This window comes from Acanthochromis polyacanthus, chromosome 4 (genome assembly GCF_021347895.1).
Source record: "Acanthochromis polyacanthus isolate Apoly-LR-REF ecotype Palm Island chromosome 4, KAUST_Apoly_ChrSc, whole genome shotgun sequence".
Lineage (NCBI taxonomy): Eukaryota > Metazoa > Chordata > Actinopteri > Pomacentridae > Acanthochromis > Acanthochromis polyacanthus.
The window spans coordinates 27,464,632-27,491,794 of record NC_067116.1 but is presented as its reverse complement, the minus strand read 5'-3'; the positions used below and the strand labels follow the sequence as shown (position 1 = coordinate 27,491,794).

The following is a 27,163-nucleotide window of genomic DNA, read 5'->3' as shown; positions in this document are numbered from 1 at the left end:
ACATCAGCTGAAAAGGATGCTAGAATAAAACACAGTGTCCTCTAGTGGTGAAATACAGGCACAAGTTAGATCAGAAGAAACTGCTTGGAAAAGCATTAGATTGTGTGAAACCAGAATAAGGATAAACCATTTAACAACATACAAATATTTCATTATCAAACATAAGCCCATTTTAAGCTCTGGTTTAAACGTACATGTATACATTATGTTTTTTAGAATATATGCCATAAACTATAACTACTAATGAAGTATGATTCACGTTTAAACTGTTCATGAATACTTGATAACACAGTGTAACATGACTGAATGATTTTACAGTGTTTTAACTGTTTCTACACATGTACGGATCACTAATTGCATATATCGCATAGTTTGATCCATGTTATATGAAACTATGAAGCCTCCAATACTTGTTTGTACAGCAGAAGTAAGAAGTTATTGCAAAAAAAAAAAAAAAAAGAGGACTGCACAATGTCGGAAAATTAAAGTTAAAAAGATGTTATGTCAAAGTCGCCGTCGGGTTTTATGATTGCAATGCTCAAAACATATAGCTCAAATTAACTGAAATCTCTAAATTGTATTCAAAATATTTCTGTGAAAGTATTTTTGTCTATCTTACAAGTAAGAATTATGCAATATGACTGCATTAGTGCTGTAAAACGTGTCAGCCAAAGTTTTTGTTTTGTTTTTCTTTACTTTTGGGGGCATTGTTTGTTAATGGCAGATCAATCATTATAGAGTGCAGAAAAACTTGTATTTTGACACTCAGGGTTATTTTCAAGGCAAATGTTGGTAATTTTTCCTCTTTCAATAAAACCAAGGCATGTTTGTTAAGCCATATAGTTCTGATATGCAGAATTAATGCATGAATTTACGCATTTCCAAGAGTAGTTGGTGATGTTTTATTTTCACTAATCTCAATCAAGATGTGTGCAATGTCTTTATCAACTGATTAACTAGAGAAGTTTAGATTAAACATTTGCTTCTTTTGTGTAGCAAAAGCAGGAGTGAAGCAGGAGAGCACTTGTTTCTAGAGGCAGGAGCACCAAGTTGTAAACCTTTAGATTTGCATGAGCAGGTCACAAGCTGAAGACAACCATCTGGGAGAGCAGGAAGTGTCATCCACACAGGAACCAGACAACTTTGCTCCTTCATTCAGGCTGCTTTGTCAGATGACGCCTGGATGTGTTCCTGGTCTGTTTACAGCCAAATCTTGTCCTGGTGGTTGGCATGAGGAGTTTGCCATCTGGGGTTGTTTCAAGCACATCTGTGGATAATCTGCTCTTTCACAATGTTGTCTGGGACACAGTCACAGTTATTCTTGACAAAACCTATCCAGAAACTTTGTTAAATCAGACAGAATCAGCACCAGGGCTGCATGAAACCGGTCAGTAAGAGCTTCAGAGTGTGCAGCCTGGTCAAGAGCAAGACACTGGCCAGCATGCTTTGGTGTCATCTCGGAAACTTCATCTAGAGGATCCTGGAGAATTCGGCTGTTCTGCTCCTAAAACTTATTTACACCCCCCAAAGAGCCAATGGAGAAACAGATACAAGCTGTTTGGATCATTTCATCAACATGCTCTTGATCAAATCCATATCATATGCTTGATTGGCCAGAAGAGTCAAGTAGATCCAGTTTAACTCTGAAAGCCACATGTGCCATCTATTGAAAGATGTTGCCTTGTGTCAACAATCAGCTACCGTCATCTTCATTTGATTCAAATTCTGACTAAAACTTCTCATGTTTCATCTACTTTCTCAATGTTTTGGAGATCAAAAGAATCAGATTTGTCCTCCAGGTAGAGCAGTAGTGCTCCTTTTGAAAAAGGTTTTACATAGCTGGCCTTTACTCCAACCTGCTGTTGAAATTGGATAAAGACAGATACAATCAATAAGAGGGTACAAGACGATTTAAAGCATGGATACCATAAAACTAATAATAAAAAAAAAAGTTCTCATTAGAAGCCAAACTGATAACTTTTAACTACAAAACTAACTAACAAACACAGTAGAACTGGAAATAATAAAGCTTTGTGATTATGTTTAATATTGAATGCAATAAACTTTATTTATAGTGTACTTATCAAAATTACAAGTTACAAAGTGGGATTGCATGGAGGTTCAGTGGTTAGCACCCATAGCTAGAAGGTCCTGGATTCAAATCCTGGCCTAGGATCTTTCTGTGTGGAGTTTGCATGTCATGTCCTCCCTGAGTGGGTTCTCAACCCACAGTCCAAAGACATAGCAAGGCTAACTGTTGATTCTAAATTGTTTGTAGATGTGATGTTAGTGCTGTCTGTCTGTCTCACTATGTGGTGAACCCTGCCATCGCCCTAAGTCAGCTGGGATAGAGTCCAGCTCACCCACAACCCTACAGAGGATAACGTAGTGTATAGATAATGGATGTTTGGATGAATGTAAGTTACAAAAAACAACCAAAAAAAAAAACTAAATTTGGTCTATAACTACCAACACACTGTCTAAAAAAGGTAAGAAGATTTTTAAAAGAAATATATGAGTTCATCCATCCATTATCTACATCACTAAATCCTCATTAGGGTCTCAGGGAGGCTGGAGTCTATCCCAGATGACTCTAACCCTAACTCTATGCAAAGACGGTGGACATCCTGGACAGGTCACCAGTCTATCACAAGGCTACACATAGAGACAAACAATCACACTCACATTCACACCTACAGACAATTTAGAATCACCAGTTAACCTCAGCATGTTGTTGGACTGTGGGAGGAAGCCAGAGTACTCAGAGAAAACCCATGCATGCACAGAGAGAACATGCAAACTCCATGCAGAAAGATCCCAGGTCCAGACCAGGACGCAAACCGGGGATCTGCTAGCTGTAAGGCAACAGTGCTAACCGCTGAGTCACTGTGCAGCCCCATATATGACAGTTCAAACTTGAGTAAGGCACTAAGATACAACTATTTTAAAGAATCTACTTTAAAGAGTCACTGAGTCAGTGACCTATATTCCTTGGGCAGATCATTCCAGAGCCTTGAGGCCCTGACTGCAAATATTCTGTTCCCTTTAGGTTATAGCCGGGCCCTTGGAACAGTGATGTGTGGGAGTATTAGTGAGGAAGTCTATGCTATGTGCTACTTTATCCCTGTACTACTATGTAATATGGAGATGCAGTAATAGCAAAGATTCAAGGCTTGTACCTTTATACGTACCAAAAAACTTAATTTATTACCAACCTAATCAGTAGCTTTCAATTATGCCAAATTATTGTCTGATAAGCTGCTAAAAACAAAACAAAACAAAAAAGAAATGCCTAAGTCCTGAACAATATATGCAGTAAATGATCAACATTCACAGAGAAATTTGTGGTAATAATCTGCTTCCACCAGAGGGCAGAACTACACAACAATTCGGGAATTTGACATTTTTAGACACATACTGGCTCTAATGGGACAAAGCAGTCTGACACTAGGAACTTATTCATAATATATTCAAATAGAATTATGATTACACAAACCTACCAACAGATCTGGCAAACATCTTTTTTCTTTTTTTTTAAATCAGCAAAATTACACCATTCATATCAATTCATCTGTGACATGCTGTTCCATTGGAAAACTTAACCCAAAGTAAACCTAAAGAATTAAGAATCTTTATTGTCTTTGTGTTTCCGCACAGCGAAATTTTGATTTGTGACTCTGAGGTCTAGATAAAAAAAAGAAAATAGCACACTATATACAACTAAAATTAAAAAACATCCCCAAAAATGCAAATATGTCAACAGAATTAGCGCACTTGAGCAGTAGGATGACTGATAAAGTGCAGTCCAGTGCAGACTCAGTTCTTTATTGCATATAGTGTGTCTGTTGTGTGTGTAGTGGGGAAATGGTTTGGACAGCTCTGGGATAAAAACTCAGTCTGAAAGTCAGAGTTTTTATGCTTCTGTACTGTTTGCCTGAACAATCAGTCCATTTCTTGGGTGGATGGGATCGGCAGCAATACTTCGGGCCTTCCTCTGGACCTGACCCGCGTATATTGATTTCAGGTCTGGAAAAGGACTTCCCACAATTCCCTGTGCTGTTTTTACCACCCTGGGTAAGTTGTTTCTGTCCTGAGCTGTGCAGTGTACCACACTGTTGTTGAGGATGCTTTCTATTGTGGCACTGTAGAAGTTTGCCAGGAGCTGAGAGGAGAGACCAGCACGCTTCAGCTTCTGAAGGAAGGAGAGTCTTTGTTGAGCCTTCTTCACTAGGTGAGCTGTGTTCAGGGACCAGGTCAGGTCAGATGTAATGTCGACGCCCAGGAATTTGATGTTGTGCACATGCTCCACCGTTTCCCCTTGAATGAAGAGAAAAGTGTACTCTGTCCTCCTGGACCTCCTGTTGTCCACAATGACCTTCTTGGTCTTGCTGGTGTTCAGAACAAGGTTGTTATCTGAACACCTCTGAATAAGGTTCTGGATCTCCTCTCTGTAGTGGGTCTCATCATTGTCCAATATGTGATCCACTACGGTGGTGTCGTCGGCAAATTAATATCATAAAATTTAATCTAAATCTTTTTATTCTACAGTTTCACATGAAAAAAGTCCTTAGTTTGACTCAGAAGCTACCAACAGTCATATGAACAAAATTCAGATTATGACGAAAGTGCTAAAACCGCTGATAGAAGAGACATGATTTACCTAAATATTCTTATTTATACAGCTCATTTTGTCTTACACACACACACACACACACACACACACACACACACACACACACACACGCACACGCACACGCACACGCACACGCACACGCACACGCACACACACGCACACACACACACACACACACACACACACACACACGTGTGTGTGTCTTGCTGTCATTGTGGGGACATACCACTGACTCCCATTCATATCTAACCCCTAACCCTTGTCAAGTGGGGCCAAGTTATTTGAGATCCCAGGAGCAGCCACTACCTAAATAAAAGCTTTAAGCAAACCAATGAAAAGTTAAAGTGAGAAACATTAAAAGTTAACCACATGATTATGCTTGCTGAAATATATATTTTAAATTGTTGATTGATGATTCAGATGATTTATTATGTTTAGACTAAGAAGAATGATTTAAAAAGTGATTCTGTGTATCTGAATGATAACTAAAATAATCCCTGTTTAAGCTCTGTCTGTGCAGGGCAAAAAGCAGAAGACACTGCAGTTTCCTCAGAAATGGGGAACTTGGCGTCTCCACAGGCCTAACAGGATGGGCCGAGGCCTGCTAGCAAACATTGTCATGGCAACTGAAGTGTGTGTGTTAACAACGGAAGGTGGATGCTGTGTACTTGCTGGAAAAACATGATTACTGTATAACTGATGTATGTGATTACAAGAGTTAGACGGTGTCTAAATCTATGAGTCAATGGGCGTACCGAGGTAGAGATGTGTGTAAGGATGAGACTATAAAAGAGAGTCAAAAACACTGAATTCGGAGTTCTCCTCCGGAGGGGGGAAATGCTGCTCGCCGGAGCTGCCGGAGAGCATTGCCAAGGTCCTGAAGAATCTTCACTGGACCTTTTGCCCAAGAGACGTGGAGACAACGCAGGACTTAGGCTCCAGAGAGTGCTGAGGACATTGTTGGAACAAAGTTGTTCTTTGTTCAACAAGCAAAGACCACACTCTGCCAGACGGAGAGTCCTGAGAGGTCTGCAGTTATCCAAAGAGATGAAGAGAAGACAGCACCTACGACATCCAGAGAGGCAAAGGAGGAGGCTGGAGGACCCAGCGACCCACCACAGCCTGGAGAGTGAGACAGCTGAGACGCCGCACTTGTGTTCCAGCTGCTGCTACAAAAGATAACTGCCAGGCCAACGATTGGCTTTCGGGACCTCTCCACTCCCCCTGCCTAGGAAGAACACCCTCCGTCCACAAAAAAGACTTCGTACCGAGTTCAACTAGACGCAGGTCAAGACCGGGCGTGGCAGCTAAGGCCTGGCTGTCCGTCCTCTCTATCCAAAATTACTAATTAGAGAAGTTTGTAAGGTACGCTCAGCTTAGTTTAATTTAGTTAAGTTTTAGTAATCAGAAATAATTAATTGATTAATCATGAATTGATGCTGTGCCCCTGCTAATAATTGCTTAATAAAACGCTATATTGCATTTAAAGAGAAGCCTAATGAAATTATTATGAACCACTGATTCTGCATAGTGGTTAAAAGTTAAGCTGATTGTGTGCATTAAATCTAATGGTTCTCAAAGGTTACTTTAATCCAACTAGTTACCTTAAACATTACCCCTGAGGTTAGTTTTCCAAACCTCTAAAACGAACCTAGGAATATCAACAAGTGCAAACAGTTATAAGAGGAAAGCTGTCGTTAACAAACGTGATCGATAAATCAATTCTACTACAATGAGGGCTGCTTAGTAAGAGAGTATTTATTGAAATAAGAGGGGTAAGGTGTTTGGAAGAAGACAGTTAGGACCTAGGCGAGTATTCCTCGACACCAGCTTAATTATTCTACTGAATCCTGTTAGGTAAATTCTAATAGGCAGATAGAATCTTACCCTTTAAATGGAGAGCTGGTCCTGAAATAACCTGAGGAAAGGGTTAAGGAAGGCTATACTGACTGACACCCTTACCCTAACCCTAACCTTAACCAAACCTTTACCCTAAGCAAAACAATGGCTAACCCTAAAGAAATGTTTTTGCACTTTTACTTTTTTCAGTAACAACAACATGGCCAAGAAAACAGTGTTTAAACTTGTGGGTACCGAAATGAGGTCCCCACAAATGACATAGTTTTCGGTTTTCCTACAGTTGTGGGGACATTTGGTCCCCACAATATAGCAAAAACATGGGCACACACACACACACACACACACACACACACACACACACACACACACTGGGTTTATTATACTTTGTGATCAATTCAACCTTCTTTTATTTTCTAGAAAAAAAATTAGCAACAAAAAAATAATAAATCATGCATTAGAATAAAATGGGAAGTGAGCACATTTTTACTTTAGTCAGATATTGACACAGAAACTATGAATTTTTTTAAATGGCTTACAAAAACATAATTGTTTTGTTGCAGTTATCTTTGACAATCTCTGTTTTCTTAATAATGGATGAATAAATTAGATGTCAATTATTTTTAGACATTCAGGGACTTCAGAGCTGAAGGTTCAACTGCATAACTATATATAAAAATATATGTTATTTCAGTGCAAAAAATGACACTGTAGTGCAATTGAAGCATTGAATAATAGCATTAGCAACAGTATAATAATTCCTTTATTCGTATAGCACATTTTAAAAACCAGTTTACAAAGTGCTGTGCAGAAAGGACACATTAAAGACAATGAGAAAATTTACACAAAATACATGATAAATATATTGTTTACAAGAATAAAATGTATTCAGACACAACAGCAAAAGTACAACAAATAAAAAGCGTTGTGTTTTGGCTCAAAGGAATTTATTGTCTACTCATTTGAAAAAACAAACTACATTTAAAAATAATGGCAAGGGGACTCAAGAAGCAGAGAAAAAGGGTTAAAAGGAAACATGATATTGTTGCAAGACATGAAAAGTGGAATGCAAACATGTAATAGGAATTTTTAAATGCCATCTACGTATAGTCATTGCTGCACATAAATCAAACAAATTTTAAATGTGGGGACTAAAAGTAATTTTATGATTGCACTCAAACAGTTGTGGGACTACTCAGACTGTTTCTGGAGCTTTTTGTGGTCTTCCCCAGCAGATACTCACATTATTTCTGTAAATGTGTATATAGGTGAAGCGAGTAAGTGGACCTTGAGTTCAGACTTTTCATTACAAATATTTTTGAAAGGTTCTTTGATTGAAATTACAAAAACACGTTTTTGTATTTATTGTAATGGCATACAGCCATCAAAAAAGTTTGGGTCTTATATTCCAATATTTCTAAAAAAACAAACAAACAAAAAAACAACTGAGTTTTATTTTGCTTGTGCTGCAAAAAAAAAATTAAAAGCAGCACAGCTTCTCATGAACAACATTCTGTTTATTCTGGACAACTTTGCTGTAACATATTTACGTTGAAATTAGTTAGAAATTAGTTACTATACTAAAAACTATTTTTAAAAAATCTGAAACCAGTGAGATCTGTGAATTATCCATCTGAATGCACACAAAGTTTCTGGAAAGAGATGCTGCTGTTAAATGCAGAAATAAATAAAAAAGGCAAAACTTTGATGCATAAAGTTTTAAATAACTGTATAACATATTTGACATTATACTATTTGTAATTTCAGTGAACTGACATTTAAACATAATAGTTTTGGGGATTCTGTTTGTTTTTTGGAGGGTCAGAGAGGAAGATTGGTACCACTTTAAGGTATGCTAAATATGAAGCTACAGTTAGCTGGTTAGCTGAGCGTAGCATAAAGACTGTGCACACAGGGAAATTAGCAGCCTCAATTTTGTACAAATGACTTATAAAGTTAATAGATATACAAGTTGGTCAGTTTTAGCGGTACCGATAAATTGTTTTAGTTTTGCACAGAACCAGACTAATTGTTTCCAGTCTTAATGCTAAGCTAAGCTAAGTATCTCATGGCTGTAGCTTCAGATTTAAACCTGCAGTGAGAAATTTTTGTTTCTCTCTTTTGGCAGTGACAGTAGTTATGCAAACATCGCTGACATGGGCATATGCCTTAATACTGACGGCTGTCTTTTTAAAACTGTAAACCATTCCTATGAAGGCAAGTTTCTTTCTTAACTGGTGCTTCAGAATTTTTGCTTGGCACTTCTTAGGTTTCCTGCTGTATTCGTGGATGCTGTAGCCTCCATGTCTGTCATTATAGTTGTTGCCTTCTTCAGCTTTGGAAAAACAATCACTGCAAGTTGATGTACAATGAATGGCCACTGAGGCTCCAGAAACCAGACTTAAATGTACTGCAGTTTTCTGCTACAGCAAACTAAGCTACACACAAAGAGATTTACCTGACGGTTACCCTGGTGACCATATTTTCTTTGAATATTGCAGATGTTAATTTAAATGTGAAAGCCTTTCACTCCAACTTTAAGGGTCAGATATGACTATATAAATAAGTGGTATCAATCTTTTTATCGAACTCTTGGTATGAATATATAATAAGTTTACTCCCCATGGAGCAGAATCTAGTTACTCTAAAGAAAATCAAATAAAATCACAGGGGACTGAAAGGGGACTGTTTCAAAATTATACAAATATGCCTAAATCTTCTATATGTATTTGTGCATACAAAAGGTTTAGAAATAGCAAATCTTTGAAGTAATATACACCTACATTAATTTAAAAAAAAGAAAAAGAAAAATCCAGACATGACACAAACCATGATAGTTCCTGTAGTTCAGCTCATGTTTTTCCAGTGGTATCGACCTTTTATGTGCTGTGCCATGTTTGTTGTATAAGCTTCTAAAAGTCAATGAAACATACTCTAACCTAAACTACTGTTTCTAATGGTATCGTTTAAAAAAAATACTTTTTCAACAGAAGATTCATCATCATTTGATGTCAAACAGGATGTCACTACCGTCCATCAGTTAGACATTTACACCCGTTTGCAAAAGAAACACTAGATTCCTGATTGATGCTCTCTTTGACCTCGATGGGCAACGAGTCAAAGAGGTGATCCTCCACCATCAGGCAGCTCCTGCGGAGAAGGCAGCACTGACCAAGCTGAGCCGGAAGCCGATCCAGACAGTTTCCCTTCAGTTCCAGATGTGTAAGCTGAGAGAGTTGGCCGATTTTCTCAGGAATAGAGGAGATGCAGTTGTGGCTGAGACATAATGTTCGTAGTTTGGTGCACTTGAACAGTTGCTTTGGGACTACCTCAACTTTGTTGCCATTAATGGCAAAATGCTGGAGGTTCTGCAGGAAGCCGACCTCCAGCGGTATCACCACTATAGAGTTATGACTAAGATCGAGGTGCCTCAACTTGAGAAGGGTGAATAACGGTGATGGGAGGGATTCCAGCTTGTTGTGTGACAGATAGAGCGACTCCAGGTTTTTGACATGGCTGATTGACAGTGGAATGGTGATGATCTTATTGTGCCAAAGTTTGAGGCATGTTAGTCTTTTGAGGTGCTGGAAGCTGATGACCTCCTCAATGGAACGAATGTTGTTGGATTTTAGATCAAGTTCCTGAAGGTTGTTTAAACTGAAGATGGCGTGGGGGATTCGCTCCAGCTCACAATTAAGTAGCTCCAGCTCTGCGAGGTTCATCATTTTCTTCAAACTGTTCAGCACCAAGAGCTTCGTACCATCATTGTGAATGACCAGTTTGAGCAGGTGTGGTGACAGATCCGTTATGTTTGTCGGGATCTTTGTGAGGTTGCTTTTGAGATGAAGAATTTTTAAGTGCCTGAGATCTCGCAGGGACTCAAGTCCGATAAGTTTGTTGTTTTCAGAGTTCAGGTTACCCACCAAGTACAGTTCCCTTAAGTTTTTCAACAAGTAAACCCAGCTGGGAATCTCAGCAACATCTGTGAATTTAACATGAAGGCACCGGAGGTGATCGCGAAGGAAAATGAAAGCAGTCTGCTCAACTTTGGCAGGACAGTGGTAGAAGTGCAGCTCCTGGAGGTTTATCATCTGTGAGATCTTAGCAGTTATCCTGGCCTCTGGGATCAGTTCTAGTTTCAAGATTTCCAAGTCGGTGAGATCGAACACAGCATCCGGCACTCCTGAGAGCATGAAGAGATGAAGTTCCAGCTTCTCTTGAGGATTCCGCGTTACATGCTGCCGCAACTTCTCAAATGTCCACTCGTGGTTTAGACTGATCTCCCGAAGTTTGTTCTCACTCACCTCAGAGAGGAAAACCCCGAAGCGCTTTGAATACAGTTGGTCATACTGATCAACCATGTGGAGGAGGAAAGCAAAGTCGTTCTTAACATCAGGAATGTCACTGAAGCTGCTCTCCTCCCTGACCTTTTCAAAGGAATACTCCTTAAGAGGTCGCCGAAAGAGCCAGAACAGTGTGTAAATACAGATAATGCCATAAACACATATGAGAGCAATATAACTGACAAGGAGCTTCTTTAGCATAAACGCCATGTTATGTGTACACTGGAACTTAGCATATCCAGTCAAATGCTTTATTTCAGGCTCACACACATGGTCAAAATCTATAGAAGCAACAAATGTCATCGTGTAGCAAAGGATTAAGATAAACTTCACTGTTTTGATGACTGTCTGAATGGCATAGAGTCTGTAAATTAAATCACTGTCTTCCACATGGGCACGGAATTTCCTGACTTTTTCAAACAGGGCCTTGGCTTGCTCACCATCTTTCTTGTCCAGTATGGTCATGGAGGGAACTTCGCTCACCAGCTTCTCAGCAGAGAATGTGACCCCAGATTTAGTCAACATCGGGGCAGACTGGTTTGGACTCCCCTCCTCGCTGCTTGTGGACAGATGTTTCAGGAGGGAGGAGGCACCAGCCAGCCTCTGCTTGTTCTCCTCCGAATCCTCGCATGCAGTCTCAGACAGAGCTTTAGTCGTCCAAGGGGACTCAAAACACTTTCCCAGTATGGACACAAAATGTTCTATTTTGGAACTTGTCTTTGGATATTTGAACCAGAAGTTGCTGCTGACCATCAACACAATAGTGTGAATTAGAGCGAGGTAAGGGAAATATTTGGAGTACCAAGGAAGGGCGACATGGTAGCACATCTGGTTGACAAAAACATACTGCTGAAAGTCCAGCTTGGTCCTGACACCTGTAGGCTGCGGCTGCCCAAAACTAGCTGACTGTGTGACGTGAATTGTTGGGGCAATGCTGTCGGGAGGCCTTTTAGCCATCAGAGGGGCAGCTTGCTCCCCAATGGCACTCTCTTTGTTCCATAAACCATCAGTTGGCTCTGGTGTTTGGGCTCCCAAGAAGCCCCCGGCCACCTCTGGAGTTTGTTCCAGAATAGGAAGACAAACCACCTGGTCCTTAGTTAACTGCATGGTTCCAGAAAATATGGCCAACATCAACATGACAATACCAAGATAATCCATGAAGACATCCCACCATGGCTTCAGTATTCGGTATGTTGGCTGGATGTCGTTCAGGGAGGCGACTTCTGTGAGGGTGAACATTCCTGCAGCAGAGAACACAAATTAACATGCTTGATTTTAAATAACAATAAGAACATGTGCACAGCTATTCCTGTTTCTTAATGGTTTTTTGAGGCAGCTTCAAAGGTCTAAAATGCCCATGTTTGCAATCAGGAACTTACCCTTAGATGGGTGATAAAGTGGTAAACAAAAAAAGAAAAAATTGATTTTGCAGTATTTCGTTTTTCAGCAATATATATTATAATATTAAAAGAAAAACAAAACAGGAATGTTCACCAGATGAAAAACTTTATCTGGGAAAAATAATTTATTCGAGACTCATTTGGGCAATTTTGTTGGGGACTGCATCTGCATGGAAAATAAAAAAGATTTTTAAAATGCTGGGAAAAGCTACTAGGTGTGTGTGATTCCTTCAGGAACCTTAACCAGATCTAAGCGTAAAATTGTGCTAACTAATTAAAATGACATTATTCTGCATGTTTCATTTAAACATTTGCCAAAAATAAACCTGATACTGTAAAAAACTAAAAATTCTGCCCTCCTCAGCCCAGCCATGAAGCTATTAGTGACTCAGTTGCAACCAACAATCATGTGACAAAATTTCAGGGCTTTTCGACTGAACTGGGATGAACTGCAGGTCGTGTTGATGCAAAGTAGAGAGAAGACAAATATGAAAACAAAATAAAATGGAATTGTTAAATACCTATAGTATGAAGAGTCACCATGTCTTTCCATTACTGGTAATATCCACCGACAATTTTCAAAAATGTTGCACATATTGATTTCAGTTTTTGTCATTAAATAATAAAAAAAAATTCAATTTTAGTTATTTCTTTTTTATGACAAATGGCATTGTAGCTGTGTTGTACTGTAGATTAGACATTTTTTTTGAGTTGCCTATTCATCATTGTGCTGTTTCCATAAAGGCAGGACTTTCTATTTCAGTGAAAAATGAACCAACAGTGAGAAAAAAATGACCCAAACCCAAAAACTACTGCGAGTTCTGAGAGTTGACGTTGCATTTATAAACGGCTGCAGATTTTATGTCCTGTTGTATCCATTATTTACATCCTGCAGTGGTTTGGTCCAGTTCAGAGGACTCTGGTACAGAATGGCTCTGTACGTTGTAATCCAGTGTAATTCAGTACAACATTCTCGTTGTAAATCTCGTTTTTAAGTGATCCTGACAGACACAGAGAATGTTGATTACTGTACTTTTTGTTGGTGTTGTATTGGATTTCTTTAGACTATGATGTGTTTCTGTGTTTCATCATAGTTTAAAGTTCAAACATACAAGGGCTGCTGATAGGCTGCTAGACTGCTGATTATTCTGTTTGAGTATTTTTTTTAAAAAAATTAAAGAAAAATCTAAATTCTGTAATTCCAGCTTCTCAAATCTGAGCACTTTGTGATGTTTTTCCTCTTCTGAAAGTAAACTAAATGTGTTTGGTTTGGAAAACACTTAACATTTCTGCACTATTTTCTGACATTTTATAGGTTACACAACTAATCAATAAATAGAGAAGATAATCGACAGATTCACTGACTGAGATATAATCGTTAGTTAGAGGCCAAGTATTCAGGCCTGTTGACAGAGCACATGAGAAAATCTGTGTCTGTCTAAATGACTGCTGGAGTGCCCCCAACCCAATCTGAGAGTGTGTGTATCTTTAAATAAGGACCCATGGCAAACATGAATTCAATGGACAGTTCCATCTGTTAAAAATAAACTGATGGAACTAGGTGGTTTTGACTAGGGCCCACCAAGAACTCAGCATATTAGTGTCTTTAAAAGGCACTAAATAAAACATACAGAAAACAAAGACATGAAGTCATCCGAATCAATATGCTGGACTTAGTCATGACAAATTGGAATAATAGAGTAAAGCACGAAAGAGATATGACATTTTAGTTAAGAGTTACCTTCCTGCACTGCATGTATTTACAAAAGCCTATCAACTTTCCAGTGCGCTGTGTATTCCAGGTTACTGATAGGAGGAAAGAATAGAGTTTATTTTTCCCAGGCTCATTTGGAGGAGGCTCAGACTGGACAGCCCTGTGGATTTAGAGGAGGCTGCCCTTGAACTGGGACACAAACAATGACATGTGTTGTCTGTGTGGCTCCATTGTGTAAAGGCACTGTAACCCAAGTCTGAATCCTCTATCACATGTATTTGATGTGCACCTTACTCCAAAATAGCACACACAATTCACAATAACGTGTCCCTACACCACGATCATAGTGGTGCTGATATACAGTTTGTGTATATCATGGGACACTTAGTGCCCATAACACGCTGTTTCCGTATTTTAACATAAAAATACACATTTTATAATAAGAATATTAATTTCTGCACCACTGCGACGAGAATCTATTGTGTACACGAATCATGAAGGTCAGTGTTGTGAGCAGGCTGAGACCGGCTCCAGCAGCGAGACGCATCCATGGACGCCAAACAAGGAGGGAAGCCCTGAACCGCAAATCTTCACCGAAAACCACAATCTGACCACAATAAAGCAGCAAATCCACCACATGGTTGTTCTACCGCTCCACACGGTCCCTCTGAGTCCCCCATCGCCGGGTAGCTGCAAACAACACCGGGCCGAAGCGCTGCGGCTGTACGTGGAACTGATCCTGCCCAGATGAGCAGCTGCGCTCAGATACGCACCTTCAGGAGGTCTGGTCCGGTTATGTGGATGGCAGCGGTACCGAGCAGCTACAGGCCATGTTCCGCTGATGGGATGAAGCCGTCCATTCTTCGCACCGGTCGCTCCGTGGGCCTCCTGGCAGGACGGTAAGCAGCTTAGCGGACTACCCCCACTCCGCCTCAGATGGTCGGGTCCTCTGCCTGTGACTGGCGCGGCAGCAGCAGCTGCTGGAGGCTGATGCTGCTCCCGGGGAGCTCAGAACGGATGGTCTGCCGGGGTGAGCAGGAGGAAGATCTCCTGAAAGCGCACACAGCTCGATCTTCCACATCAGGAGGTGATAGTGTTTTCAGTGTTGGACAGTGAACTAGAGGATGACCAGCCGAAGTTAGGGACTGTCGCAAAAGTGCAGGCGCATAGCTTAAAGTTAAATCACAGAACAGGTCAGCTGTTCAAAACCATGATATTATATCATGGTTTTGAACATAGACTGTATATAAAGTGGACGTAGCATCTTGCTCCAAATTTGAAGCCCACCCAGAAGTGTCAAAAACTTGCAATATCACGCTGTCCGCTAGGGTTGGCTCCAAAAAGCTTTTTCTCCATAGACCCCAATTCATTTTTGGAAAAAATAAAATTTGATAGACTGATTTTCTACAGCTCAGGATTTTTTTCCCGTTAGTTTTCATGGTCAAAATGAGAGATCAGGTGGCCGATCTTAAAATAAATCGATACTGAATTTTATATAAATCGTGAAAGTTGGTGGAGCCAGGGGGCGTGGCTACACTTGATAGACAGCAACAGAAGCCTCTGCGGTAAAATGTGGGCGGGATAAGAGAGTCCTCAGCCAATCCTGCCCCAAGTTGCTCTCCGGTCCAGTCTGTTTGATGACGCTTTTTACGTCACTGGCTCCAAAAAATCCAAAACGGCGACCAGGAAGTAGCAAAATCCAGGCTTCATTTTCTCGGCGTTGAAACCAACGGGTGACGTCATGGTTAGTTCACGCCTGGTTTTGAACAGCTGACCTGGGCTGTTGCTCATTTGAAAACCCCCTCACCAAACGCTCAGAGAATATTTTCCTACATTATAAAAACTATATTTGAGATCAGAAAAAGCCCTGTTTGTTAAAAGAGACAGTGAAAACTGACTTTAAATGCATCTGGATCCAGGGCTGGCTCCAGATTAATTTTAGTGAGGGGGGGGGACAACAGATATTTTGGGGGGGGGGGGGGATGAAAGCTGCTACCCACCTCTCGCTTTCCAAAGCAATTTTCATGTTTGTTTTTTTTGGCTCTTTAACCCAGTAGGAAAGCTGTATATGACCTTTTCATTTTAGACTGCTAACATTCAAATTATGATGGACTTGTTTTCTTGCTTCTGTGAATTACAACATCATTAGCTGTAGCATTTTCCTGTTATGTAAAAGTGGTAAGCTCAACGACAGTATCCTGAGGGCAATTAAGTGACAAATGTTGTGCAAGAACAGCATGATATACAACCCCGTCAATTTCCACGTCTTAGAATGTTTACTGACAATTATCACACCTAAAATAAGAAATAATATTCTGTACTTTTAGCAACTAGTTCTCATCTGTAAACCATAAACATCATAGAGTTCTGTATACTAATCAGTCTAAATCAAAATGAGTACTACCCAATACACAGTCACCAACAACAATCTGTACCCTTGATCTGTGGTAAAATAATCTAAATGTTCTGTGCAGTAATGTCAATTTTAAAATACAATAAAATACAGTAAGTAGCACTCTATACATTTAATAGTAAAGCTGAGAACAATAATAAACAGTAACTATACTTCATATTCTTAAATCATTTAATAGTTTACAGCTCACCAAACATCATAGTGTTCTGCATAGAAATCACAAAAAGCTGCTCTCAGTAATCTTTCACAGTGAGCAGATGTTCTTGTGTTGCAGGTACATGGGCCAGAAGTGGACATCAAACAGGCTGGGGGGGTCTGGCACCATGTACTTCCTAGAGAACCTCCACTTTTTGCATTCTTCATATGGGATGGAAATAAAGTAATGTTGGTTTAGCACGTCGATCAAAGCCTGTAGGTGTAAAGCAGGAAGCCCTCCAGAATGAGGATGTGAGTCTCCTCCTCCTCGTTGTGGTTGGACTTCAGGACGATCTCTGTGTCCAGGGTGTTATTAGCGCCATGAGACTCCTCAAACTCCACCGGGTTCTCCAACCACGCGTAGATCGTACTCATCAAGGCATCCATGTCCAGAGCAGTGATGACATCGTACTGCTTAAAGCCATCTTCACCAACTTCAATCTGATCTTAGGGCTTGAAGAAGTTATCCTGATGGACCACGCAGCAGTTGGGCAGGTTCTTGATCAGGCGGTTGGTGAGGATGGTTTTCCCTCCATTGGTTACGCCGTTGATGTCGATGATGTACTTCATGTTCTCGGATTGGTCAAAGCTTGGAAAAAAAATCAAAAACGTCAACAAAAACCGGGTCGGGAGTGATTGGATGTGGAAGAAAGCTGAAAAAGAAAGGTTGTAGCAGGAAACGTCAACTACTCGAGTCCTCCTTGGCACTTGAGTTTAGTGAGTAAGGTAAGAGCAGAAAGGGAGCTGCCACTTGGATGCGGTTCTTCCACCCAGAGAGGACCTCTTTCTGCTGTTGAGGTTTTAGGTGGAATATTCCTTTTAACCAGCCCCTCAGGTCTCTTTGAGGATTTTAGATGGAATACTCGGTTAAACCAACATTTTAGGTGCACATCAAGGGATTTTTTGGTGCAATGTTCCTTTCAGGTCAATGTGTGAGGACCTTGTCGGGTGGAATACTTCCTGAAACCAACCTTTTAGGTCAACATTCAAAGATTAAAGGTGGATATTCCTTTAAACCAACCCACATTTCATGTTTTGATCATTATCAAGTGAGAAACCTCAATCCAGACTCCTCATAAAGACATTTGAGATTTATGCTGCTGTTATTTGTTTAGTCCAGACTAAATGACAGAAATCCACAACTGCAATTTTATTTCAGGACTCGGTTATTAAATGTCAAAACAATCCTCTAAAAACTCAACAGCTTTACAAACTCTAAGATTAAACTCTACACAAGGATCCAAAATAAGTTGGATTTCTACACGAGAGCTTTAATTATTCTTCATCTACTTCCTGAAAAGGTGTAGTGGTTAGCACTTTCGCCTTGCAGCAAGAAGATCCCCAGTTCAAATCCCGGCTTGGGCCTGGGATCTTTCTGCATGGAGTTTGCATGTTCTCCCTGTGCATGCATGGGTTTTCTATGGGCACTCCGGCTTCCTCCTACAGTCCAAAAACATGCTGAGGTTAATTGATTACTCTAAATTGCCCGTAGGTGTGAATGTGAGTGTGATTGTTTGTCTGTATATGTAGCCCTGTGACAGACTGGCGACCTGTCCAGGGTGTCCCCTGCCTTCGCCCGAGTCAGCTGAGATAAGTTCCAGCACCCCCTGCGACCCTAGTGAGGTAAATACAATTAAATTAAATTATATCAGACAGACAAAATATTTAATTAGATAATTAAACAAAAGATACAAAACATGTAATTATGAAATTAAACAAAGTTTTTCAACAAATATTAAAGATGAAATATTTTAGATAAACATTTAAAAAATACAATTAAACAAGAATATTAAACATTTAAAAAATAAAACATTTAATTAGATTATTAAACCTTTAAAAAGACAAAACATTTAATGAAAAAATTAAATGTTTAATTCGAAATTAAATCTGAAAGACAATAAAACTTTAAAAAGGATTTATACAGAAAATACAATGCAGCTTTTAAAAAACAAATTAAACATTAAAAGGTGGTAAAACATTTAAAAAGAAAAACTTGAACAAAGATTTAATCTAATAATTAAACATTGGGAAAGAAAAGGAAGTTTTTTCAAACAAGTCGATAAAATATTTGAGAAAACAACAATTAAACATTAAAAAGACAAGACATTTCAAAATCAAATCAGACATTAGAAAAGAATAAAAGGTGAGAAAAGAGCAAAACTAAACATTTAAGAAGAATCAAACTAAAGACAAAACATTTGAAAAACACCAGTTAGACTTTAGAAGATCAAATTAAACAGAAGAGATGATAAAATGATGAAAAAGAGCAAAGACAGACAAAGCTTTTAAAGCGTTTTCTCTTCTGAAATGAAAACATCAAGTTGTTTCTTCAAATATTTCCTCTTTCTATGTTCTTGGTTTGACTGTGGACAGATTTACTAAGAACTCATTTCAGAAAACTGCTTTCCAGATAAAGTCTACTAGTAGTTGAAGGCATTGATCAAACTAATGTTACCTTCTGATCTCCACAAAGTTTACTGTTCAGTGAAGAGAATCAAAGCTTGTTCAGGATTTCTAAAGAACCCACAGGTGAAGGTCTAAAAATAACTCAGATGGATGGTCTAAATGTGAAATCAAGACTCAGGGTCACAAGTTTTAAGGCTTCTGTTAACCACAAAGTTCAAACTAACAGCAAAGTACTGAGAAACTTTTAAATCTTCAGCCCTCAGACCAGTGGCGGCTTGTTAATAGGGGACGCTAGGGCGCCGCCCCCATCAAGATTTTGTGAAAAAAGTATTGATACAGTAAACATAAATACGTATTTAAAGTAATTAACACATCTGCACAATGTTCACTCATACAATGGGTCTCATTTATATTTTTTTAAGCCTTTCCATTCCATATTGGGGGGTTTCAGGGTTGTTTTACACGCTTCAATAGCGAGGGGCGCCTGCCAAATGAGCGTGCAAGTACATTCTAAAACTTTTGGCTTTCATGTGACTTAATACTGGTCTCTAATTGGTTACTTAAAGATCGTCCTCCGGGCGCAGCTCTCTGCATCCCTGGCGAATCAGCGCGTTTGGGTGGTCATTTTTCATCTGATCTGATTGATTCATGATACCTGTCAATCAAAGTCACCCCTGGCAGCGTACACAGACACATACGGAGAGAGACAGACAGACCACAACAACAAGACAGAAGATGATGGCGGCAGCAAAAGAAAATTCGGTTGTTTCTTTACGAAATAATCCTTTTACGAGGCGTTCGCTGGAGGAAAAAAAGGATAAAGGAGTTAGGACTGGAGCAACCTGATTTACAAATCCAGCAGCAGGCAAGTGACCGTGGACAGAGTTACAGGCTTCTCCCACCTGTGTTATGCTAAACACAGCTGGCTAGCTGGATGTGAAGTTAGCAGTGCTCTGTAGTGCTTTCCCTGCTTGCTTTTTCAAAGTGTTGGTACTGAAGTTCTGTGGACAGCAACGGGGGTCAGAGACCTGAAACATCTCTCTGAAAAATGCAAACGGCATGAAGGTAGCCGTAGCCACCTTGATGACAGCATGAAGCTACAGTTTTTTGGCCGTGTTAGCATTGCTGAACAACTAGATGAGGGCTACAGAGTTGGCATTAGAAGGCACAATGAAGAGGTGACAAAAAGTCGTCACATACTGCCCAGGATAATAGACTGTGTGAAATTTTGTGGGGCCTTTGAGTTGGTTTACGTGGCCATGATGAGAGTGAGAGCTCTGTTAACCCTGGGATATTACGTGGGTTGGTGGATTTTGTTGCCTCTCTGGATGGAGCTTTGAAAGAGCACCTTGAAACTGCCACTGTTTTTAAGGGTACTTCAAAAACTGTCCAAAATGAGCTCCTGGACTGTATGTTGTCTGTTGCAAGGGAGCAAATAATTAAAGAAGCCTAAAAGAGTGTTTTTGTGTCAGTCCAGGCAGATGAGACAACAGATATTTCAACACAGTCACAACTTGTGCTTGTACTACACTACATTGATGACAAACACAGTGTGCAGGAAAGATTTTTTGAATACATTCCTCTGCAGTCAGCTATGTCTGAGTCCATTGCTACTCCATTAACAGAGCGTCTTGCTGCCATCATTCCTGAGGATCAGAAAAGCAAGCTAATCTGCCAGGCGTATGATGGAGCCAGTGTGATGAGGGGTGCCACTGGGTGCCAAGGGGTGTTCAGAGGAAAATCAAAGATGTGTACCCAAATGCCCACTATATCCACTGCTATGCACACCAACTCAACCTGATCATGCAGCAGGCCACCTCTCACATTTCCAAGGTGAGAATTTTTTTTCTGACCTGGGTGGATTTGCCAGCTTTTTTTCCTGATCACCCAAGCGTACAGCTGTTCTCGATAAAACGGTGGCCCATAGACTGCCAACATCCAGCAATGTCAGATGGAACTTTCACAGCCAAGCCATCAACACTGTTTGAGCACAGAGAGGATCTCATTCAGTGTTTTGAGAACATACAAGACTCAGGTGACTTTGATGCCAGTACCATCAGAGAGGCAGGAGCCATGGCCATGCTGCTGGAACATCAGGACTTTAAGTTCTTTCTGGAACTTTTTCACCACATCATGCCACATGTGGACCTCCTCTATGCCAAGCTCCAGAAGAAGAACGTAGATGCAGTCCACATAAAAGTGAGCATCCAGCAGTTTGAACAGGACATCGAAAACATCAGGTAATAAGTATTCCTGTCAGTAATATGATCATCACATTTTTCAACATGATCTCTTTTCCCCTTTTTGGTTATTATTATGACTTCTCCTTATCCTTCACAGAAATTCTCTCCATTCCATGGGTGAGCCAAGAAGTGGCTGTCTGACAGCAAAGAGGCGTCGGGCACTCAGTTCAGAGGATCGTCAAAGGGTTGCAGAAGAGGTGAGTTTATGTTGTAGAAATCTCATAGTCTATGTTTCATTGGAGGTTGTAATGTTTGTTAGAGGAGAAATGTGTTTTGAAATATGGCATTTAAATATGTCATTGTCATGTTGCAGAGATCATCTAATCACAATCTGTTTAATGAAAATTATTCAAAAATATTAAAAATCACGTCACAATTGCAGTAGTCAATAATAGCAAGATATTTTTCCAAAACCGTGCAGCAACAGAGGGTAACAGTGTCAACAAAAGTATATTCATTTCATATCTATTTTTTCTCTATATGTTTTTGTATCCTTCTCTCTGTAGATCTGCAACACCATTCTGGGACACACCAAGGAGCGCTTCTCCTTCACCGACCATCTTGTCTGTGCAACCTTGTTGCAGGGGGACAGGTTTGAAGAGCATCACGGGTCATTTCCTGAAGAGGCACTGCAACGCACTTTGAAGGCCTACCCGATGCTGAATGGAAGCAAGCTGAAGACAGAACGCGGTCTCATCTCCAGCAAAGTAGAGTTCAGAGCCTGCTGTGGTGCACTGGACCTATTCCAGCTGGTCATGGAGAACAATCTTGAAGTTGTCTTTTCAGAAACTGTCAATCTTTTAAGGATCCTGATCACCACACCCATGACCACAGCTGAAGCAGAGAGGTGTTTCTCAACCTTGAAAAGAGTGAAAACATTTCTCAGAAACTCCATGACCCAGAAAAGGCTGAATGCCTTGGCCATGCTCTCCATGGAAAAAGAGACTTGTTTGTGAAATGACAGATTTCAATCAGAAAGTCATTGATAAATTTGCTGGTCTGAAGGAGAGGAGAGCAAAACTGATGTTCAAGTAATTGTTTTGTTGTGTTGTAATGCCCGTCTGCTAGTGCGCCCCCCCAAAATATTTTATCACCAGCCGCCACTGCCTCAGACTGTCTAAATGTTCAAACTAACAGAGAACTGCTCAGGAACTTAGAAGATATCAGTCGTTGGACTGTCTCAAAGTTCAAACTAACAGAGATCTACTGTGGGACTTAGAAAATTTCAGCCTTCAGATTGTGTGAAAGCTCAGGTCCTGAGGACTCGGGAGGTCTGGAGGCTTTGGAAAGTCTTGGAACTGAGGGTTCAACCCTCCAGCACAAAGGCTGAAGTCCAACCTCCTGAGAAAAACGGTCGAGTTGAGACTCAAGAAAAAAACTCGAAAATGACAAAAAATAGATGATAAATGCACAAAAAAAAAAGAAGAATTAGTATCTGAGTGAGTAGCTTAGAGCAGTGGTTCTCAACCCTGTTCCTCAGGACCCCATGTCCTGCATGTTTTCGATGCTTCCCTGCTCCAACACACCTGATTCAAATGATCAGCTCGTCATCAAGCCTCTGCAGAAGCCTGATAACGAGCTGATCATTTGAGTCAGGTTTGTTGGAGCAGGGAAGCATCTAAAACATGCAGGACATGGGGTCCTGAGGAACAGGGTTGAGAATCACTGGCTTAGAGGGATAAGAGGAGAGACTACCAAGTGGAAGGCAGCAGGATCAAGTCCTATCACTGGCATTTTTCTTTCTTTGTTGAAGTTTTTCAAAAAATTTAAGAAGGTTCTGGTCTTGAACCGGCAACCTGCAGCTCCATAGGCAAATCCTTAACTTACTGAGCAACCAATCAGATAAAAAGAAATAAACTCGTCGTCCCTTTGACATCATAGTTTTCAAGTGACCACATGGGTGAAGCCAAGGTGGAGTCTGGGTGGAAAGTAGGCGGGGAGGTGGGTGGCACCCCCTCCCTCTACCTCCCACCGCCCACCACACCTTCCCCCGCCTGACGAGTTTTTCGAAAATCTGAGTCTCGACAGGTTTTCACGACTTTTTGGAGTTTCCACCAGGCCGGAGGCAGAACAAGTTGTCATGAAGAGGTGTTGAAGTCGGCGAGGATGGAGTAACTTTTTACAGCGACTAGAAGGAAGACGACTAGAAGAGCAGGTCTTTAACCTGCATCCCTAAAATCCATGAAGTCGGCTCCAGAGAAATGAAGGGAGATCAACTTTTATCAACCTCCATCCAGATGTTCAACTTGATATCTTTATTTTGAGATTTTTAGCAGCAAAAACCTTTGGTATCACACTTTATCATCATCTATTAGGACTTCAATGGAATCCACCAGCAGATTTAGTTTTTGTTCAGAAATTTTATTCTTGTTCTCGTGGGACTGCAGTATTTAAAACCGCTCTTTCTATATGGCCTCATGTTTATTAGTTTTAATGGAGAAAGTTATTTTAATTGTTGATTAGTCTCTTAGAAACCAAATAATAAATTGAATTTGTCAAGAGGTTTAAATTTCTTACTTTGTCATATTTTAAATATGATAATATAAAAATAAAGCATTTTGAGACAATTTCACCAGTAATTGGCATTCCATAAATAAAATTGAATTTAAATTGTGTGTATCTTGTAATGTTGGAGTAATTCAGCCATATATGTTGGAAAACACATTTTCTTTGTCCATTAATCTGTTGATTGTTTTCTCCTGTAATTCATTTCTTGTTTTGGTTTATAAAATGTCAAACCCAAATATATTCAGTTTACTGTCATAAAAACCAAATAGATTTATGTTCATGATGCAGGAATCAGGCAGTTTTTCACTTATCTTAGTTTAGTCAGAAAGATAGTTGATAATGTGTGAATTGTTGCAGCTTGTGAGCTGTAAATGGTTTCAATCTTTGGGGCCGAGTGTCAGAAAACATTTAGAAACCAACATCAACAAAACACTCAACAAAGATCTGAACATCATTAAAGGGAAATACAACTTTTGCATAACAATGTCTAATTAAATGACATTTATTTCCAATGTAAATGTGTGATGTTCATCCTCTGGAGCTTCTCTTCACATTGTCTTCTACCTGGACTGGTTTTGGTCAGGAGCATGTTCAACAAACATCTGAAAAACTGCACTTTAACATCAATGAATGTCACTGACGTTTAATCTCTGCATAAATGAGACTGAGTCTGGATGTGCTGCTCTGTCATTAACTCCTAAGTTTAGGGAAAGTTCCAACAAAAGAGGACAGTTCAGATGAGACTTGAGAATGAGCTTATTTTGAACAAACATCTCAGACTTTCTGAGCTTCGGCACCTTTAGCAAGATATTTTAACAACAAGCAACTCAAGAGATCCAGAAGTTGGAGAGAGTTAGCTTTAGCTGATTCAAAGAACATGTGGAACGCTAACCTAGCAAACATTTCAGACTTTTCTCTGTGAATTCAGAGAAATACTTTCCTATTTAATGACAGAGCTACACATCTGAACTCAAGTCTCATTAAAACAGACTCTAATTCAGTGTCATCCATCCATATTAAAGTGCAGTTACCCAAAATGTTTTATGCATGAGCTCCAACAAAACATGTCTAGGTCGAAGGCCACTTTGACAAACAGGAAGTGGAAGATTCCACGCAAATTTATAAAAAGGGGAACCGGACTGTACCAAGTGTGGTCGAGTATAGAGGGGTGTTTTGTGGGTTTTTAAGGCTGATAATGTAGCCTAGCCGCGCTAGACAACCCACGGCAACAAAATTAATTCTCTGCCAGGATCGGTCTAGTTACCCTCGGTAAGGCTCAAGGTTGGATGCTCCTAAAACTGGCCGACGAATCACCATGAAGTGTAGAGTCATAAGGCGGGCGTAACTAAGTGACGACAGAGGCGCGACAATTCTGACAGAAACAACCGGAAACAACTAGCCTAGCCGCGCTAGACAACCCACGGCAACGTGAGCAGCGGAGCTTCTACAGCTGATCGCCGCTGCTTGGGACGCACGTCTCAATTCTGATCACAGATGAATTAAAAATGACTCCCGAGACACACATGTTTTGCACACACTGTTGCTCAGTGAAATCTGGCTGGTACAACCGTGTCCGACCAGTAGCGCAAACGCGGAAAGGCCCGGCAGCAGCCGACCACGCGAGTTTGGTGTTGAGGTGACCGACTGGCTTGGCTCCATGCCAAATCAAATTTTCAAAATCATCTGGTGGGCCAGATATTATTCCTGATGGGCCAGTTTTGGCCATATATTATACTCTGATGTTTTCTTGAATGACATATTATTCTGACAACATACTGCACTATGACATTTTCTGAACCACATATCATGCATGACAATTTTAGGCAACATCCTATCATTTTGTGCTTTTTGAACCACATAATAATCTATGGGTTTTTTTGTTGTTTTTTTGCTGACATGCTATTCTATGAACTACAGGACATACTATGCTATTATTGAAAAGTATACTGTACTTTGACATTTTCTGAACTACATCCCATGCTACGGCGTTATACACAGAGTGCTTTGGTTACATGTAGATTTCTAATCTCGATTTTTTTCTGGGTTTTTTTGACGGGATTACCACAGACCTGACCGTGAACACCTTTGACACCCACCTGAGGGAGACGCTGCCTAAGATCTCAAGGCTGCTTGGTCGTGGTCTTTGTGGTCCTGCTGGAGAACATCTTCATCAACTACGTCTTCTTTTGAAGAGGCCCTCAGATGCTGCAATCTCTGACCTTAAGGAGGAACTGCTACTTTCACTCTGTAACGAGACGGCCGTTATTTTAAAGACCCAGCTCCTGGCGGCTTTGAGTGAAAACTTAACATCCATCAAAACGGAACTGCAGAAAGTTAAATCTGAGCTGTCAGTCAGTCTTTCAAACATCAAGTCCGACCTGGGTGCCCTAAAGCACGCTGTGGGTGAAACGGAAACTTCACTCTCCACATCACCAACGACATCGTCACACTCCAAAGCAGAGCACCTATCTGCTGAACTTTTAAGAGTGGACTATAAAGGTGAAGAATGTGAGCAGCGGAACAGATGTGTTCAGAAAGAAGTCATTTTCTTAGTTACAGCATTTGCAACTTGCTAGCTGTGCTGTTTCAAACTGTGTCTATTAATTGGTCATCCCTACTTAAAACCCTCTCTTTGTTCTTAGTATCTTTGCACTTTACATATTACAACCTAACAGGCAAGAGTTAAAAATCAGCCCTTAGGCTAACACTGGTACATTAACAGTGATCACTGTGCATTATTCCTGCAAAAAAAAAAAAGGTAATGAATAAAATGAAAAAAATATTTAAATGTGTGAGAGATTTAGCAGAGCCTGACTTCATTTGTAACTTCAGCCATTCTTTTTACATTGATGTGCTTTATAATTAAATGCAGTGTGTGTTGCTTTTCTTAACCTTTTCATTTTTAATTTTTACTTCACAAACGTTATTTTTTTGGGGGGCAATTTTTTTGTACTGACAGAAAAACAAAATCAATTCACTGTGATAGTTTCATTTGTGCATTTGCAAAATTTAATAAAACTGGACACTTACTCATGATTTACTGTCTAATAATTCTGGGACGAGATCAAGATCAGTAAAAGATACCCGGGTTGAATGTAATAATCTTGAAATAAAGAGATACTAAGTCATAATTATGCATGGATTTTTTGTAAACACAATGCCGTTACACACTTAATAAATAAAATCCAATTTTTTTAATGACTGAATTTTAATGTGATTGCAGTCAAAACCTGTGTTCTTGTTTGTTTTTCTTTAATAACCTGGAAATTGTTGTTATAGAAACCTTAGACCAACTTTGTTTTCATGTGTGCCTCATGCATGATGATTAATAATAGATTAATCTTCTTTGCTCCTATTAATCCTCCTCAGCCAGCAGGTGGTATCTTATCCCACAACACAACTGAAAATAGGACAAGGTGCAATTTGCAGTTACCCCTTTCTGACACTGCAG

General features: G+C 40.0%; 2 protein-coding genes, 1 long non-coding RNA gene and 1 pseudogene across 3 annotated transcripts; 2 read left to right on the top strand and 2 right to left on the bottom strand.

Moving 5' to 3' along the window:
- Positions 1-7,235: 7,235 nt before the first annotated feature.
- On the bottom strand, positions 7,236-15,620 carry lrrc8db (leucine rich repeat containing 8 VRAC subunit Db). Its single transcript, XM_022221565.2, has 2 exons — positions 14,721-15,620; positions 7,236-12,074 (listed from the first exon to the last, which is right to left on the bottom strand). Exon 2 carries the CDS (start codon positions 12,070-12,072, stop codon positions 9,517-9,519), a length of 2,556 nt encoding a protein of 851 aa, XP_022077257.1. The 5' UTR covers positions 12,073-12,074; positions 14,721-15,620; the 3' UTR covers positions 7,236-9,516.
- On the top strand, positions 14,916-26,924 carry LOC127533634 (uncharacterized). Its single transcript, XR_007941398.1, has 2 exons — positions 14,916-15,034; positions 25,780-26,924. It is a non-coding gene; the product is annotated as an uncharacterized LOC127533634 (long non-coding RNA).
- On the bottom strand, positions 16,458-17,125 carry LOC127533633 (nicotinamide riboside kinase 2-like; annotated as a pseudogene).
- On the top strand, positions 18,856-22,728 carry LOC127533632 (uncharacterized). Its single transcript, XM_051947178.1, has 3 exons — positions 18,856-21,201; positions 21,302-21,401; positions 21,711-22,728. Exons 1-3 carry the CDS (start codon positions 20,765-20,767, stop codon positions 22,158-22,160), a joined length of 987 nt encoding a protein of 328 aa, XP_051803138.1. The 5' UTR covers positions 18,856-20,764; the 3' UTR covers positions 22,161-22,728.
- Positions 26,925-27,163: the final 239 nt, after the last annotated feature.